General features: G+C 37.4%; 1 protein-coding gene across 2 annotated transcripts; it reads left to right on the top strand.

Annotated features, from left to right (window-relative positions):
- The first annotated feature begins 8,013 nt into the window (after nucleotides 1–8,013).
- LOC145116266 (serine/threonine protein phosphatase 2A 55 kDa regulatory subunit B beta isoform-like) lies at nucleotides 8,014–12,015 on the top strand. 2 transcript variants are annotated; one of them, XM_079052622.1, is made up of 14 exons: nucleotides 8,015–8,278; nucleotides 8,567–8,670; nucleotides 9,118–9,225; nucleotides 9,315–9,434; nucleotides 9,533–9,724; nucleotides 9,889–9,980; nucleotides 10,236–10,354; nucleotides 10,448–10,571; nucleotides 10,641–10,764; nucleotides 10,839–10,907; nucleotides 11,002–11,093; nucleotides 11,194–11,271; nucleotides 11,520–11,596; nucleotides 11,676–12,015. In XM_079052622.1, exons 1-14 carry the CDS (start codon nucleotides 8,185–8,187, stop codon nucleotides 11,804–11,806), a joined length of 1,524 nt encoding a protein of 507 aa, XP_078908748.1. In that variant the 5' UTR covers nucleotides 8,015–8,184; the 3' UTR covers nucleotides 11,807–12,015. The 2 variants fall into 2 exon arrangements, 1 of the variants encoding a protein (XP_078908748.1); XR_013711957.1 differs by lacking the exon at nucleotides 11,676–12,015 and having other exon boundaries at nucleotides 8,014–8,278; nucleotides 11,168–11,271; nucleotides 11,520–11,587.
- The last annotated feature ends 7,377 nt before the right edge of the window (nucleotides 12,016–19,392 follow it).

Raw genomic sequence — 19,392 nt, 5'->3', positions numbered from 1 at the left:
TCATGTCATAGTCTGTATCATAGTAGTCCCAAAGGAACTCACTATGTGACTTGGAAAGTGATTGAACATCCAACTTTCTCAAGACTTTGAAACCCAACTCTCCCGGCTTGTCAATATGTGACTTCATTTCTAAGATGTGATCACACATAGACCTTGTTTGCCATTAGGGCTTGAGTGACCTTGAACTTGTGGGTTAGGGAGAATAATTGGAGGAGGTGGAGGAAGAGAAGTATGACTTCCATGAGCCAAACTCGGGAAGTCATATTCATTAGGAAAGCTTGGTTTGGGAAGATCATTGTTGTCCAAACCAGACATCAACAATGGGAGAAATTCACGTAAAGTTGATTTAAGTCCTTAATATAACACCCAATATGATATATTAAGGCTAGGACCCAACAAACTATTTTATAACTTGGAAGAGGGATGTCGTAATCCAAGCAATAAAATATTTAAAGGTAGGTGAATGACGATTCACCAATTTCCACCAAGATAAACGAAATGTATTATTAGGTTTTAATTGGTTTTGAAACTCCTAGATTCTTTTGAGATTCATTGAACTTTTCAATGGCATGTTTCAATCTCGAGTGTGCCCTTCAGGTTTTGTGACTGGGATGCCGAGGATCACAAAACAAGGTGTGAAGTAACCATGCAAATATACTTGGTACCCTTAATATTTACCCCTCAATCGATGTGCCGGTTAACCACACACGCTCCAACGATACTATGATAAACATTAAGTTACCCTTTGCCTACCTTGTTGAGTCCAGGTTAGTGTGCCGGTTAACCACACACGCTCCACTAACAGCTTAAACAAAGTGCAAAGTGTAATTTCATGGATTTGCACCTTATTCACATTTTCCTAAGTAACTAAGATTGGGAATTTATAAGTGTTTAGTTACTTAGTATTTATCATTATACTTATAATGAAGGGAGAATTATAGTCATTGTCCTACCTGTTCGGCTAACGACCCTCCACCGGTCAAGGAAGCGGTGAGTGAGAGTGGACACCCATTAAACTGCCATTTTATAGGCAGTAACCTTATACCCCCCTTATAGACCGGCTTCGTGAATGAGGCCTACTAACGTTAAGACGACTTGCTCTTATACATATAATATATTAAAATTTTAATATTATAATAGTATAAGGGTGTATTTTAGACATTTAAAATACTTGGTGGTTTAATCTATTAATTAAACTAGACTTTTAATTTAATTAAACTCAAACCATATATTTGTGGATTAATAATACTCTTTTAATTAAACGCTTTAATTAACTATTAATAAAGTCCATAAGAGTTAATTTGAACTATTCAACAAAACATCATAATTCCAATTATTAAACTCAAAATTAAAACCATTTAATTAATTGTTTAAGTTATGAACCCAAGAGTTTTAGAATTCAATTCTTTTTTTCATAAAAAACTTTTCTCAAATTCCAAAACTTGAGGGCAAGTTTTGTAATTCTTGAAAACCTTTGGATTCCATAACTTATGGAATTAATGGTGTTTTATGATGAAACTTTCCATGTTCCATAACTTAAGAACAAGTTATGGAATTCTTTAAAACATTAACACCAAATTTTGTAACTCCATAAAAACTTTGAATCAAATTTTTTTTAAAAAAAAACTTTCATATCCATAACTTATGGAAGTTTCAAAAACCCTTAAGATCATAACTTTAAAAAAAAACTTTTGAGCTCCAAAATTTTATGACAAAATATGTAACTCCTTAAAACATTTAGATCAAACTTTTAAAACTAATAAAATAATCATATCATTTTATCTTTTACTAAATTTGACCTAATTCAACTCATATAACAAATGATTCAAATTTTACAAATAATTTGTTTTTCACAAAACAAGTAATTATCTTAAAATTTGACAAACGTCATGTTTTTTTTCCTTTTTTTTTCCAACTTGAAAATAAAACATTTGCATCAATATAACAGAAAACAACCTGTCTCTGATACCACTGTTGGGTTTTGAGCATTCTAACACTCCTATGGTGTACATGCAACCCTATAAACCTTGGATCTATGTTTTCTCTATTATACATGCAAATATTAACTATTCCAAGGTTTCATCCTAACTAGCATATTATGAAGCACCTATACTACAAAGTTCTAGTTAGATGACATACCTTTTGATGTAGCTTGATGTCTTCAAGCTTTAAGAGCTTAGCCCCAATAGTGTGGAAGCCTCAAATGGAATCACAAATCACCAAAACACCTTGGAAGAACTTGAGAGAATATGTATGCACACTAAAATCGTCCCACTCTTATTTTCACACACTTGTGCCAATTTTGTGAGCCAATGACCCCTTTATATATTATGGAGGATTAGGGTTACATCCATGTAAACCCTAATACCCATGACCTTTCATTTACATAGGATCCATGGGTTAAAAGCTCCATGGACCATCCATGAAAGCTTAGCCCAACCTAAATGAACTTGGCCCATTCCATATATATAAGAGTCCATATTTAATTAGTTCTTTTTGATCACTTAATTAATTCTAAATTAATTATTGATCAATACTAATTAAATAATATGATTCCATATTAATATATTAGAACTTATAATATATTAATATAAATCATAAATATACTATTCTCAAAAGACTATCCATATAAATTGCGCCGGTGAAGTGCAACCCAAATGGACCATGCCGGGTCGGGTCAAGTACATACCAAATATAGTTATGGACTTAGACATTAATTCAACACAAGGTTGGTAGAACGGTTCAGGTAGTCGCAGTATCTTCATAAGTTGCTGAGAGCGATTGAGGGATTGTTCTTGCGTTCGATAACTGGTGGGGGATCGGTATTTTGGGTAATGGTGGATCAGTTGGGACCAGGGTGGTCTCGGATCATCCGGTAGGCGGATGAGAGTCAGCAGGAATTCAGATAGGAATGTTGATAAGGGATTGGTGCAGAGCTGATCGGGTGATGCTAAGTTGCTCACCGCAGAATCAAATAATCTCAGAGTGAATGATTTGGCTCTGTGATGCAGCTCTTGTCTGGGCCTTAACCGTAGCAGAGAAGGATTTGCTACTCGAAGGATTATCTGAATTCACACGCTAGGAGGAGTTTTCAGTATTGGAGCATCGTATGTGGGATTATTCCGTGAGTACTGGTGTGATGGCCGGCATTGAGAGAGGCCGGGATTGCGGCTTTAGCAGAGGATTCGTCCTTGATGGAGATTTGAAAGGTTTATTGCTTATGAAAAATTGCCTTGGAAAGGCCAGTGGTAGTGCGGGGTAAAGGGGTGAACCCCTTGTGTATCAAGTGTAAGTGCTCGGGAAGTACCGGTAGGGTTACCGGTTGAGTAAAAGTGTTGAACTGGAGGATAGTAATGATCGGAATATTCTGAAGATGACATTTTCAAAGATTGGATCGGATGGGCGAAGTGTGTAACTAGTGGTAAAGTGGTAAGCGGGTTGTAAGGTAGTTGACCGTGGCGGACTTCGAGGACGAAGTCTAGTTTAAGTGGGGGAGAGTTGTAACACCCTGAATTCAGAAGGCCTAGAAAGGAAAGGAAACCTCAAATGAGAAGGTGACTCGTCGAGTTGATGAGGTGACTCGACGAGTAGGAGCGCGATTTGGGTCGCGGGTTAAGTGACCTACTCGACGAGTCAGAAGACTGACTCGGCGAGTTGGCCAGGTTTTGGGAAACCCTAAATGTGGGCCTTGTACCCTATTTAAAGAACATTATAACCCTTCATCAGCCTCCTTGATGCTCTCTCAAGTCCAGAACGAAACCCTAGTGCATCTTATGAGTGTTTGAGCCATTTTGTGTGGATTGTGTACACTTGAAGAGGATGAAGGAGAAGAAGGAAGTTGGAGGTGTACGAAGGAGGAAGTAGATCCAGAAGATACACTCCTTTGGCTGCATTTCTTGGTAATCAAGTCTTCATCTTGACTTCTAGTTTGTTTGATCTCTTTATAGCCCCTTTTTATGAAGTTTATGGACCAAGAATGATTTCTTGTGGGATTTGGACATCCCCAAGCTAGATCCTTTCAGATCTAGGAGTATTTAGAGTAATTAAGGCATAAAGGTGGAAGCTTTATGCCATTAGAACTCCCCATGCAAATTTTAAGAGGTTGTTATGGCCTTTTGAGAAAAAAGGGCCATGCATGGATGCAAAGGTAGTAGCTTTGCGTGTTATTCCGACCCTAGGAGGTTAGATCTGGGTCTTGGATGCCTTGTGCTTGTCTGAAATCGTCTGAATAGAGTTGGACATAGAGGGACTCGGCAAGTCACTTGTGGGACTCGGCGAGTCAGGCCAGTTTCTTACCCCAAAACCCTTTCTGTAAAGGGTATGAGTTGAGTTGGTTAGGGACTCAGCCAGTCTGGGTCTATAGTGGACATGAAGATCATCATACTCGATGAGTTCAAGGAGGAACTCGGCGAGTTCAAGGCAATCTCCTTAGTTTATGAAGATGGACTCGACGAGTTGTTCATACAACTCGGCGATTCATAGACCGGATACATTCATATGAGGTAGATGAACTCGACGAGTTCAAGGATGAACTCGGCGAGTCGGTTGAAGATGGTTCCGATTGTATGGCTGAAGGAGAACCCGTCGAGTTCTTGCTAGACTCGACGAGTAGAGTCAGGGGTTGTATTGGGTAGTAGGAGGATGGACTCGACGAGTTGGTAGACCAACTCGGCGAGTCAAGTCAATTGGAGGTTGACTTTGACCGTTGACTTTGACTAAGTTTTACCTGGGTTGACTTTTGGATTATTGTGGTCTAAATGTCATTTTGGGTAATGATAGTTCGGGAAGCCGAAGGGTCAGCGGTTCAGAAGTTGCTAGTTAGCAGTCAGAAGTGTTCAGCTAGTCTTCTGCAGTGCGAGGAGAGTCTCCTCACTGTGTGCATGGGTCTACGGTCACAATGTCAGCCCCTTATGTTCATGTTTATGTTTATGTTATGTATAGAAGGAAGACCCGGGGGTTAGCCCTAGGCACTTATTGATATATGTTCCGGGTTACGACCTGATGTCGGGCGAGGCCCGAGGAATGTAGGGATGCTAGAGGTCTTTGTGATTCTTGCATGTGTCGGTATGATAGGTTCCGGACCGAGGGTCTGGTGACGGGGTAAGCCCGAAGTATGTTAGATAATAGTATGTTTCCGGACCGGGGGTCCGATGCCGGGGTAATCCCGAGGAAGATTCTTATGTAGTATGTAGATTATACTTGTTGTCTTCGTGATACTTGTATGTGCCTGGTAGGGAGGTGAGTGTGGGCGAGGTCCTGTATCTCATCACTAGTTGAGTATGGTTGGGGTTCCATATCTCGATATTAGCAGAGTAGGGGTGAGGCCCAAGTCAGGAGAGACCTTAGATCAGGGTACAGTTAGATTATGTGTATGTATGCTCCAGTATGTTATTTGATCGTATGTGTGTGTATGGCGGGCGAGGCCCAGAGACAGGCGGGGCCTAAGGGAAACAAATCTGTATACCGAGCGGGGCTCGATGCCAGGTGGGACCTGATGCCAGGCAGGGCCTGATGCCGGACAGGGTCCGATGCCGGGCGAGGCCCGATGCGGTGGGCGGGGCCCCAATATGCGGTTATGTGTTCATGGTTATGTATAGCATGTAAGGATCAATTGATATGTATGGTATGTGGTAGGTTGGGGAACTCACTAAGCTTTGTGCTTACGGTTTTCAGTTTCTCACTAAGCTTCGTGCTTACGGTTATCAGTTTTGGTTTCAGGTACTTCCGGTAGCGGAGGGAAGAGCTCGGGGTGATCGCATGACACACACCAAGAAGTTTAACCTGGTATGTTTACTCTGATAAAATGAATAAGTGTTTTGAAAAGATACTCTGATTTGTTATGTAACCCTTTTAGTATGTTTGAAATGATTTAATACTATGGTTTAGTAACGTTTTAAAAAGAAATTTTTGGTCATGATTTTTGGGATGCTACATCATGCCTTGGAGTCACTGCAGGCGAACGTCCATGGCAACAAGGGCTGAGTGGTGCCAGGATTTAAACATTGGTCAATAGGTTATCCATCATATCTTCCACATGCTTTACCAAGTCACCACAACCCAAGTGTACGCTAAAACATGTTGATAACACAAAAATCACCAACATATCAGACTTTCATATCACTCAAATAGAGGTCTAGATCGATGGTCCTAAACTAGCCGATTTTTCACCAGTCAAATAAGGACATACTTTTTTTTTTTCTAAAATGCTATAATCGGGCTTTGGCCTGACTTAACTTATTCGTACCAAAATCGAGAATCAAACTGGACCGTTACGTAAGAAAACAAAAAGTAATTTCCACTTAATTTTCTATAATAATAATAATCATAATAAGAATTTGGCACATCAAATTGAAACATATTTTAAAAGTAATGAACTTTACATACATGCTACATGCTACTTTACTTTGTACGTCACACACCCTAGAATGTGGAGACCTTGAAAAATGGAATAGAAATAACATGTTTATTGGTGCAAAATCCAGCCACAAGCCGATGAACAATAACTATCTCAATTGGTTATTGTTCGTAAACCTATGCAACTTATATATATATATATATAATGAGTTCTTTTTGTTGTCACTTTGTTTATTGATATTGATGTTTGTGGTTACTGGTTATTGTATGTGATGATATTCGGAACCGAACCGAACCGACCCAAACCCGAATAAACCGAAAACCGAATAAGGGTAATTGTATGAACCGAAAACCGAACCAAATAAGCAATACGGGTTCGGTTCGGGTATTATTCGGTTCAGTTCGGTTCCAGCCCGAATAACCCAAATAACATGTACAAGATGATTAAGGAGCCGAATAACCCGAATAACCCAAATAACATTTACAAATAACATTTACAATGTGATTATAAATATTGTATTTTGTATGAATTTTGTAGCTTATGATTTCATAACAAATCTTTTAAAGAAACAAATTAAACACTAAAAATTAAATATCCAAAACACCCAAAAATCTATCTATAAGTATATAATATAAACATAAAACATTCCACACTCAAATTAAAATATGAATCTTAAGTTTTTACCCATATCCAAAATAACATTTTTCAAACACGAATTAACTATTCAGGAATATTAATTGATTGTTTTCCCTTTCCATCTCTGTTCTTTATCGCCTCTTCTAAAGCTTTGGTGTAATACGTTACAGTCGATTTGGTGTAATACTGAAGATCGAATTCGATTTCGTTGATTTTTTTGGTCTATTACGTGGGTTTTGTTGGGTAACGATCGATAGAAAAGAAGACCGAATAAGCAATCGTGTTAGGAAAAAAAATGTGACTTTCATATTCGGTTCGGTCCTTTTGGACCGAATAAGCCCTTATTCGGGTAACCCGGACCGAATAACCCGAAAACCGAATAAGCCTTATATAGATACCCGAAAACCGAATCGAATTGCTTATTCGAGTCTAATTCGGTTCGGTTCGGTTCGGTTTTCGGTTCGGTTCGGATTTTCGGGCCAAATTCTCATCCCTATGCTAGAGGGGTAAAAGGAGATGATTTTATAAGGTGCTATATAAGAGCAATATGAGGTCAACCAAAGAATTATTGTTGTCGATATAAGAAAGTCCCAATAAATGAAAAAAATTTAAAAAGAACATTTTATATTATTTTTTTATAATTTGTCACATCATTATTATATCACCATGTATTATCGATTCATCAAAGACTATAACTTAGTTTGATTAATTGATTGACATTGTTATTATGATATATTTCTTGTAATTCATCGATTTAGATGACGTTGGTTATTCAAAAGGAAAAAGAATATATAAAATTAACTAATGTACTAATCGGAAGTTATTCATTTTCAATTTAGGGGTCATTTTGAGAAAAAGAAAAATGAATGTTTTCATGATAAATAGTTGCAAAAGTAAAAGGGGTTATATAAAAAAAATCTACATAATTGGTAGAGTGGCCCGCCTGCGCAACGTCATCAACAATGGCACAATGCGCATAGACGGCGCTGTTTAGCACGGCTATATATTCCAGAATCAAGAACAAGACGACAAAAACACATTCGTGGCTAACGAGAATCCAAATTGAATTTCGGAGAAACTCAAGTGGATAAGAATAATCTTGAGCAGATTCACTTACGTTGGTTACAAAATTCCTGTAGAATTCTCCGATCATATGCGCTTCTCCGCCGGAACAGGCACCCGAGCAAGACGCAATGAGTTCCACGGCGGCCAACTCCTCTTCACCTCTTGACTGGAAATTTTCTCAGGTTTTCGGCGAACGTCGTCCAGGCGAAGACGTTGAAAACAGTAATTCTTCAAATTTTCTCTTATAACTTTCATTATTCGAAGGTTATTAAGTTCGTTTACTATATGGAGGACTTGCATTCCTAGAGATATTAATTAGTTCTGGCCTTGAGTTTGTGTAAAGATTTTCATTATTCAATCATGGTGGACGCTTATGTAGAATTTGTGGTCTAAGGTTTCATATTCTGATTAATTACAGAAGTACACTCTTAAAAAGATTTTGGTCTCCAATGTAGAATTTGTGGTCAAGATTTCATGTATCTGATTTTAATTTTATTCTTTCTTGTTTAGTTGATGTCATATCTGCTATTGAATTTGACAAGAGCGGTGATTATCTTGCTGTGGGAGATCGAGGAGGACGTGTTGTGATTTTCGAAACGAAGGCTAGTAAAGATGTGAGGACCACATTATTGTTTCTTTTTAGCAAAGTGTGTGACATTACAAGGCAAAACAGTTTGTGACATGACATGACAGAACTTGATGACATGACTGGTCCAGAGACAATCTGTTCTGTCATGTCATGTCACAGACTGTTTTGTCGGCCAGTTTTATTGTCTTTGTTTTGCATTGGGACCAGAACTTATGTCAATGTGCTTTGAGACTCTTTGAGACTGTGCCCATGATATGAATGAGACAACAATTGCAATTTAATGTCTCATCCCAAAGGATTCATTCTTGATTGTGAATGTCACTCATCCTCATCATTTAAAATAGCCCTAGAAAGTTTATTTAGTTCTATGCCGTCTTGTCCTATTTAACAAACACAACCGAATTTTTATGGATTTTACTACTTTTTTTTTATTTGTCTTAAATAATGTTTTCTTGTTTGTTTGTTATCATAGGTGACGAGTAAGCAACATTTGAGAAATGCATCAGAAGGATCGGATGATGTGGTCATACAGCATCCCGAATATAGATACAAGACAGAATTCCAAAGTCATGAGCCCGAGGTGTTATATTCTTATTACACATATGCAATCAAACGTGCATGTATATTTTTTATTCAAATTCGATTATAATACTATTATATGTTTCACAGTTTGATTATTTAAAAAGTGTGGAAATTGAAGAGAAGATCAACAAGTTGAAATGGTGCACGACCTTGAACGGATCACTCTTTATGCTCTCAACGAATGACAAGACCATCAAACTTTGGAAGGTATAATCTTCTCAAAATTTTAACTCTTGCTATGATAATCGTGCTTTGCAATTTGAAAATATAGCGACACTAATATATTTTATTGTTTCTAAAGCCAGATTAAGGAACGAAAAGTCAAGAAAGTCAAGGAAATGGATCTTACTCGTAATGTTTCTTCAGAGAGTGCTCTTTTGTCTGAAAGCAGTTTTCTTAGCCATGAATCTAAATCATCGGTTGCTAATGGTCACCAGCTAGAATGGATAGATAATATCAAGACAAGTGTCTCCCCTTCTTCTACAGGATATATGAATGTTAGTAATTGTAAAATTTGATGATGCATAGTTTATATGGATTTTAGAATCAACATTTACACATCACTTAATTATTTGATTATAAAACCTATACCATAGGCCTTTAAATGAAGATTTGAAAGTATGTTTCCTAAAATATTTTTACTTGCAATTTCCTTGTTCAGGGTGAAAATATTGTGGATGGTGCTATTGCAAGATGTCGGAGGATGTATGGGCATGCTCATGATTATAATATCAACTCTATCTCTAATAATAGGTAAAACTCATTGCTTCGTATCCTAATTTACGTTTTATTGTGATTTAATTTTGGTGTCTTCCTAAGGGAAAATCACAGAGAATAGCAACACACTTTATTCTTGCTACCAATATAGGAAATTGTAAACACATTGCTGTTATCTGTAAACTTAAAGTACATTGTCTATATTGATAAAAAAGAGTAAAGTACATTTGTTATTTTCGTGAAATGGGATGACTAACTAGTCTTTGATATGGTGTTGTGATCCTTATGTAGTGATGGGGAGACGTTTGTCTCTGCTGACGACCTCAGGATAAACTTGTGGAACCTTGAGGTGACTGATCAATGCTTCAATATCGTTGACATGAAGCCATCAAACATGGATGATCTTACAGGTAAAATCAAATTCTAGTAATTCTTCCAATTTCATATATTTTAAGCACTGAAAATAGTTTTCACCTCATTATGTTATGTTTACTTCACGACAGAGGTTATAACATCAGCAGAGTTTCATCTACTGCATTGTAATTTGCTCGCTTATAGCAGCTCAAGGGGTTTTATTCGGCTAGTAGACATGCGACAATCAGCATTATGCGATCGTAGTGCTACAATGTAAGTTTATTCTACCCTATTTTCTAAACAAAAATTGCATTTTTTTTTTACAGAGATCGTTCTTTACAGGTTGCAAGATACCGAATCTCGAGTGCAGAAAACTTTCTTTACAGAAATCGTAGCATCAATTTCTAGTATAAAATTCGCAACAGATGGAAGACACATCTTAAGTCGCGACTACATGAATTTAAAGGTCGGCTCTACAAATTAACCCTTAAGATTGTATTTGTACTTATACTTATGGAAGATTTCTTCTTACTTTTTCAGCTGTGGGATATGCGTATGCCGACCTCACCAGTTGTGGCATATAAAATTCACGAGCATCTTCGCCCAAAGGTCAGACAGACACGATTGATTATATTTTAGCCCTAAAACTAAAATAATTGAATCAGAATATCAGTTAATTTATGTGCTTGATTCCGTAATGCAGTTATGCGATTTGTATAATAACGACGCCATATTTGACAAGTTCGATTGCTGCATTAGTGGAGATGGGAATCACTTTGCAACAGGGTCATATAGGTAAATGCGAGTATCATCTTATATCCATTGCAAAAGTTTCTTCTTCTTGCATTTTGACCTGTAAACTTATGCAGCTCTATCCACTTGTTATTTGACTTAGCAATCACATGAGAATATTCTCTAATGGAGTTGGAACCGAAGATGGAACTACATTGGAAGCTAGCAGACATTCTTATAGGTACCCTTTACATCTTTGCTCCAGAGAAAAGTGTAGCAATGTACTTTCATTTCTCTCTGATATAATATTGTATTTAGTAAATCTACCTGATTATAACTTTTTCATATTTGAAAATAAATAATTCATATCAAATGTCCATTTTGGTAATTTTACAATTCATCATTCTGTAAATTAAAAACTCAACAAGAAAAAAACAAAAAAAAAACATGGGCATATATCTTCACATTTCTTATGGGCCTTGGTTTCAGAAAGCGACAACAGCAATCAGCTTCAAGGGCCAGAAGATCATCACTGAGTAACTTGACACGTGGATTTTACAAACAAGGTTCCAGTTCTTTTTTCTAATATTCTAAATTTATTGATATGTTTACAAATTTATATTCATTGGCTTCATTGTTCTTCAGGTCATGATGCTTCAGAAAACAATGAATTTTCTTGCGACTTAAAGTCCAAATTGCTGCATATATCATGGCACCCGAAAACCAATCTGATTGCATGCTCAACAGGGAACAGCTTGTTCATGTATCATGCATAGAATAAAAATCCAACACAAATACAAACAAATATTTAATATGATATTTGTTCCACATTTTTTGAGCCAAATGTGTATGCATATATAAAAAATTAAGCCAACGGATTTGTGATTTTGCAATGATGATATTAGAATTCAGAAAGATTTTGGACTTGGACATGGTAAGAACTTTTGGTTATATAACGATAATTGATGCAGTTTGTTAGTTGTTATGATCCTTCCATGAGTTTTTGGTTGAGATATTATGGTTACATGTTTTTGTAGCTTTTTGTGTGTTTATTTTTCGCTTTTTAACAGAGTGATGATCATTTTCGCCAATTTTGGTTTACTTTTTGTTGCCAAATAAACTGTTGTTTAATGATTGCAAAGAAAAATAATGTTTTTCTATAAAGTGTAAAAAGTTAAAATGGAAAGAAAAATGTCATGTTTTTTTAAATTTATGAAGAAAACAAATATGAGGTACACGTAATAACTGGAACGCTTTGAGGTAAAGTCTTATGATCCACTGATTTGACAATAGCTAAATTGGGTAAATTGTAGAAAATAGCAATCTACTTTACTCTCACTATCAATATATAGGCAATATGCTTTACATTTGACCTATAAAGGCAACATACTTACATGTATTCATGACTGAAACCCCAGCCTGTTTCCCTCCAAATTCTGCTTTGAACTCTAGATAACTCAATTCATGACTAAAATTGGTAGAATGCTTAGATGTATTCTATTACATACAACCCGTGGAAAACCACGGTTGATTAAGTAAAAATATATAGATTTTATAAATAGAGTCATAATTTTGATTGTCTAATAAGTTTGGAAAAAATTATGAATAGTTCTTGTCATTTGTAAGTATTTAATAAGTATTAGAAAAATAACTTATAAACCACTAACGTTCTCCTAATTTATTATCCACTTATAGATATGTAAAAAAAACATGATTGATAAAGAAAAAACACTTAATAATTTGAAATCGTAATGAGTAATCAAATAATTGGAAACCATATATTAATTTACAAAGATAGCAATTTACTAAAACTAAATAAAAGATGATATAAAAAATTGTTTATAAATTTCCAAAAACTTCCTGATAAACAACATTGGAAGTTTTATTTGTGAGTCTACCATCCTTATCTAAAATTAATAGTTTTAATCCCTCTTTGCTTTGAACTCTAGATAACTCAATTCATGACTGAAACCCCAGCCTGTTTCCCCCCAAATTCTGCTATCAAGCACCAAGAAGACGCGATTCACATGATGGGAAGTTTTACCGGACTCCCAACTCACACAACCCTCAAACCAAACAGCCACTTGGGCCGCCCTCCTCCTTGACAGGGATGCGAAACTCATCCTAGTTTCATAACCGCTCCTGCTCCTGAATACCCGAATGATTCTCCCCCACTTTGAATCGACTAAATTCCCAAAGCATACAAGAATTGAAGGATTCCCAATCCCTCTTACCTTATAACGACCGACCCTATGACAACAACGCTTACCAACTAGTGCTCCATCACTAGCCAATCTCAACGATTACCCAACTCCTGGAATCCGAAATAATACTCTTGAGACCTTAACTAGTCCGATGATCCAAATCACCTCCCATGATACCATGCCAATTCCTTGAGTTGTTATGTCGACGACTAAGAACCATAACTCCTACCATGTACTGAGAAACCTCTACTCTAATTTCTATCCTCAAGGGATCATTGAACTCTAACCGACTTCAGTCTACGCGAAGGTACGATTCCCTTGACACATCCAATGATCAAACAACTCACGCCACTGACACCACCATCTTCATGCTACCATTCCTTTCCTAGCAATGGTAGTTCCTTGAACTCCAAAGTCCTTCCATAGACAGATATCGATCACACCCGAATAGATGACAGAACCTCTGAACCCTGACTTCACTGGAGAACTATCCCACTAATTCCTGACCAAAGATCCTCCAAGCAATACTCCTGAACAGATTCTAACAAAGACCCGGGACAATAACGGTACACGCGAGACCCACTCTGCAAGATACGTCAATCTGAAGATTCATCAAAGACTCATCGGCATGCAAAATGGCATATGACAATCCTTGTGTAATATCCCAAAAATTTCATTTTAAAAATCATTTAAGAAAACCATAACTCATCAAACATCACAATAAAATCATAAGTTATGTATCTCAAATCATCATACAAAATGTTGTATCAAAATCATGTCTCAAAATATCAGAGTCTAAACATCCCAGGCTGCAAGAATGGTGTGTGCACTGCAATCATCCTGAGCTCTTCCCTTTGCTACCGGAAGTACCTGAAACCAAAACTGAAAACTGTAAGCACGAAGCTTAGTGAGTCTCCCCAAACTACCATATACCATACACATAAACACATAATAGCATACATTGGGCCTTGCCCACTACATCTGGCCCCGCCCGGCATCGGATGAATCCGACATCGGGCCTCGTCCGACATCAGACCCCGCCCGGCATCGGACCGAAGTCCGGTATACATATAACATATCAACAAGCATATAACATAAACACTTAGCATAAACATATAAGCTAAACCTTCCTCGGGCTTGCCCCGGCATCAGACTGAAATCCGGAACATTAACACATAGCATATAAACTAAACATTCCTCGGGCTTGCCCCGGCATCAGACCGAAGTCCGGAACACATAAAAAAACACATGCAAGAATCACGAAGACATCAAGCATAAAAACATTCCTCGGGCTTGCCCCGACATCGGACCGAAGTCCGGAACATATAATCTACATCGGGCTAACCCCAGCATCGGACCTAAGTCCGGAATATGCTAATCATACATAAACGGGTCGACATTGGTGTCTTCGACCCGTTCCTACTGGAGGAAAACTCACCTCTTAAGCTGGCTGCTGAAATCTATAGTAAGGAATCTCTGATGGCTGCTCCAACGACTCTCCGACTATAATTTTCACAATAAACACATAGTCAAAAACTGATAATCCTTATAAGGGTAAAATGACCATTTTACCCCTGGTCAAAGTCAACGTTCTGGTCAAAGTCAAGACTCTAAGTTGACCCAACTCGCCGAGTTGCTCCATCAACTCGCCGAGTCCTAGAACCCTGAAATCACGATCTAACTCGTCGAGTCACTTACCTGACTCGCCGAGTTCCCTGGCTACTCATAGTCGCGGTTTAGCGAATCAACTCGTCGAGTCCCTTCACAGACTCGTCGAGTTCTACCATAAGCTGAAACGGGACAATACGACTCAACTTGTCGAGTTCCTCTATGGACTCGACGAGTTCCCATGTCTGTTTGGGACACCTCAATGGGTTAGGCCCCTACTCTTCAGATCTAAGCTTCTTACTCCATCTACACCCTGGAAATGCCCTTTTAAGGGTAAAGTTTCCAACTTTACCCGCTAATAATCCTTCTTAGTGGGTTTAGCCAAAACCCTAGTTCCTTAGGACATAAATCTTTGTCCAAAAGCCTTATTACTCCAACCCAAAGCATGAAAACCGAGATCTAGGTCCTAAACACCCATTGGACACGTAAAGTCTTAGACTTTACTTCCATGCATGGCCTTTTGGGGTTAAAAGGCCATAATAACGTCTTTAAGCTTGCATGGGGCTTCCATAGTCATAAAGTTTGCACCTTTATTGTCACACCCCCAAACCAAGGATGGCGGAAACGTCCGGGGGTGGAGGACTTCATGTATAGTATCACAACAACGAGTATAATAGTGCTCAAAGTAAATACAACCATCATAAATATAATTGAAAAAGTTATACAATAGTATGTGTTTACATGTTTCCAATCAATTACACTTATGATAACAAAAATGAAATGTTTGACGATTTAACGTCCCATCCTCAAAAGCGGTTGATTTCCTGTTTCACTGAATTCCTGAGAATACAAGTAGTTTGAAAAAGCGTCAACAATTAAGTTGGTGAGTTCATAAGAGTTTTGTTTGAGGAAGAAACCGTTTTCCTTGTAAAAGCGATAGAGTATGATTTCCAGAAAATCCAATATTTTCTTAGTTAAGTGTGAAATGAATGCTCCTATGTTATGCAATAATGAACCCTAGAAAGACCCATAGATTCCTTCTATAATCGCCCAGCGTATATAAGTTATATAAAATTTTAGTTAAATAAACCGTTGAATATAATGGGTCTGCCCGAGGTCCACAACCAAACAAGGAACAGGAGATAAGGCGGGCCCACCAATTCTAAGTCGATTGTGACTAGATCCTTATATAACTCTAACATATACACTTAGCGATTATAGCTGAAGTCTAACAATTCTATATGAAATGTAGTTTTAATAGAAATATGTTTCCAAGAAAATCCAATATTTTCTTAATTAAGTTATGTAGCCCTAAATCCCAGGACCGAAAGTAAACAAGTATTTTACCATACTTAAAGTAATTCATGCAAGTTTAAATCGACATAAACTCGTTTAGTTTAGAAGTAAAACCCCTTTTTAAAGTAGAAGTTTCCATGTAAACTTGAAAGATTGTTAACTACTTATGTGAGTCGCTATAACCATACTATGACTAGAGATAACCTGCACCACGTTTTTCAGACGTCAGAATCGAAATGACACTTGTCACCCCCGATCGGTCGATCGGACTTATGCAAGCAGCATGGGTGTGGGTTGTCAATCCCAATATAGATCTATACACAATTATCACGCTCTCCCTACAAGAGACTCTGGTTATAACTTACAGGAATTTGGGATCCCGTACTCGAACGTACGGGGAGCGAATTGCATCACAACCTAAGTTAACTAGTTTACACATAGTTTGATATTAAAAACCCCTTCCGTGGAGGAAGTGAAATCACCTTTTATGAAAATACATTAGTGCTATGAATCCATAAACTATTACTATCATAGTTTATCAAGTATTATGTGAAAACCCCTTTTTGTTTTGAGAGTAAAACCTTTTTCATGTAGTAAAAATCCGTAAACCATGCTTAATGTAGTTTATTATATGTGTTCGAAATGAATGAAGAATCCTTTTTATGAATGACTAAATTTCAGTTTATGATGATAAACTAACAAGAAAAATACATTCAATATGTAGAACTTAATGTTATACACTTTGCTCAACATATTACAAAGTGTTATGAAAGTTATAAGCTGTTGACTAGTTTTTAACCTTTCAGCACTGTTTTAGAAAAATCATAGAAAAATCATATGAAGTCGAAAAATGATTCCGTAAATTCTGAGAGTTCATAAAATGTGTCTAGTTTGTTCATAATGTTTATTATGATTTTTGGAAGTCTTTAACTTGTGTTAAAATATTCATATTCACGGACTGGTCTGAATTCGTTTCTGAAATGATAGGTAGTTTTGTAAAAATCACCATAAATCGTAGAAACATCATATGGAGATGTGCAAGTAGTCATTTTAAAGGTATGAACCTGAACTATTTGCATATTATACAGTTTTGAAAAATATTAAGTTTAAGATAGTCAAAACAGTCCGTGAATAAGACTCAACTTTTATGATGAGAGCTGTTGTTTGAGTTTAGTTAAGTTTTTGGTATTTTAACTTGTATTCCCCCCCTGAAAACTGAAGAAAACATGAAAATATAGGGGTATGAACTCACCTTGAGTGATTTCTTGAAGAGTAGAAGGTTGAAGATGATGATTTTCAAGTCTAGATCACTTGATGAACACACGAAGTTTTGGATGATCCTAAGAATGATTTTTGGTGTTGAGATATGAGTCGATGATCCAAGAGTGTTATGAAAACATGTAATAGCACTTGAGTTATACGGAAATACTTACCAATAAGTGCAGTAGCAACTCAATAACACTTGCACAAGGAGGTGGAAAGTAGGGAGAAAGAAGCTTTCTTAAGGTGATATGAGAAGTGTGGAAGTTTTTGAAATGAGCAAGCAAATCAAGAAATCCTCCAGGGATTTCTTTATATAGAAGGTTGTTGGAGCAACTTGAGTGTTTGAAGTGATGTGTGCATTGGTTTGTGTGATGTGGATAAGGTGGCAAGTGGGAGGATGACACATGGAAGGCAAGTGGGCACACTTGACCCACTTGTGGGGTAAATATTCTCTTAATATAAAATAATGATTTTTAATTAATAAATCCTTGAAAAATAATTAAAATAATAGTTCTGGGGGTTAAAAATGATAAAAATATGAATTTGGTGAAAAATTCCCGTCAAAAACGGGCTTAGGAGGCGAAACTAGTCGAAAACCGGACAATAGGGACCGAACCTGCGAGGTTCGGCTCTTAGGAGTGTAGAACCGAGAGGAGGGGAGAAGGAACCGAGAGGAGGAAAGAAGGACCGAAGATCCGAAGGGGCGGGTGCGAGGGCCTCGCATGGGGGCCAAGGTTCGGTCCTCGCTGCTGAGCCTCGGTCTGCTGAGGTTTCGGTCCGAGAGGCTTCTGACACTTTCTGTTCCTAAGAGGACTTTCTGTTCCTAAGAGGACTTTCGGTTCCTAAGAGGACTTTCTGTTCCTAAGAGGAGTTTCGGTTCCTAAGAGGACTTTTGCTTCCTAAGAGGACTTTCGGTTCCTAAGAGGACTTTCGGTTCCTAAGAGGATTTTCTGTTCCTAAGAAGGAGTTTCGGCTCCTAAGAGGAGTTTCGGTTCTATAAGGCTGTTTTTCGAGAAATCTTACCGTTTTGCGTGATTTTTGACAAAGTTGAGGGTCGGGATGACCCGGATGACCAGAAAAAGTTTGAGAGAGATTTTGGGAGAGATTTCACATACTTGGAGAGATTTCACATTCTTGGAGAGATTTGGGAGAGATTTTACATTCTTGGAGAGATTTGGGAGAGATTTCACATTCTTGGAGAGATTTGGGAGAGATTTCACATACTTTGAGAGATTTGGGAGAGATTTAACTTTAGCCATTATTATCGCATAATCTTGCAAATGCAAGGTTCGTGAACCCCGTTATGCTTCGTTAATGATCGTTTTAAGTCCCCGAAAGGGTCCTTAGTCGTGTTTTGATGCGTTTAACTCCCTTTTTAGGGTTTTTACATTGTTAACACATAGAGTAACTTTTTAACAAACAAGTACTAGTTAAGTTTGACCGGTTTGACTTGGCCGAAATTGACGGTTGTCACATTTATGCCATGAAACCCCTTCTAGATCCCAGATCTGAAAGGTAAGCCACTTGGGACGTCCATGTCCTAAAGATCAAGATTCTTGAACCAAAACCTGTTGGATTAGTGTCTAAGTACATAACTATAATTGGTATGTACTTGACCCGACTCGGCATGGTCCATTTGGGTTGCATGACATCGGAACATTTGGATAGACCGTTTGTGAGGAGAAGACATTTGTGACATATTAATATATTATAAGTTCTAATATATTAATATGAAATCATGTTATTTAATTAGCATTGATCAAGAATTAATTTGGACTTAATTTAGTGATCAAAAAGAGACTAATTAAATATATGGGGATTGATTGTGTAAATCATTCATTCTTATATATGTGGGCTTATGATCCATGATTCCTTATGTTGGGTTTAACCCATGTGGTGATCCATGGATACTCTATGGAGGTTAAAACCCATGGAGCATAAGGAATGGGTAAAGTAATGGGTTACATGGTGTAACCCTAATGTGCACACTA

The sequence above is a fragment of the Lactuca virosa genome, chromosome 5 (assembly GCF_052849685.1).
Source record: "Lactuca virosa cultivar CGN04683 chromosome 5, Lactuca_virosa_CGN04683_v6, whole genome shotgun sequence".
Classification (NCBI taxonomy): domain Eukaryota; kingdom Viridiplantae; phylum Streptophyta; class Magnoliopsida; order Asterales; family Asteraceae; genus Lactuca; species Lactuca virosa.
This window is presented reverse-complemented; position numbering and strand designations above follow the sequence as displayed.

Excerpts from the sequence above, each read along its gene's own strand:
- LOC145116266 (XM_079052622.1), top strand. The coding sequence starts at position 8,185 with ATGAGTTCCACGGCGGCCAACTCCTCTTCACCTCTTGACTGGAAATTT. Across the intron at positions 9,725-9,888 it reads CTTCTACAGGATATATGAAT|GGTGAAAATATTGTGGATGG; the intron begins GTTAGTAATTGT and ends TTCCTTGTTCAG. Across the intron at positions 10,572-10,640 it reads TGCGATCGTAGTGCTACAAT|GTTGCAAGATACCGAATCTC; the intron begins GTAAGTTTATTC and ends CGTTCTTTACAG.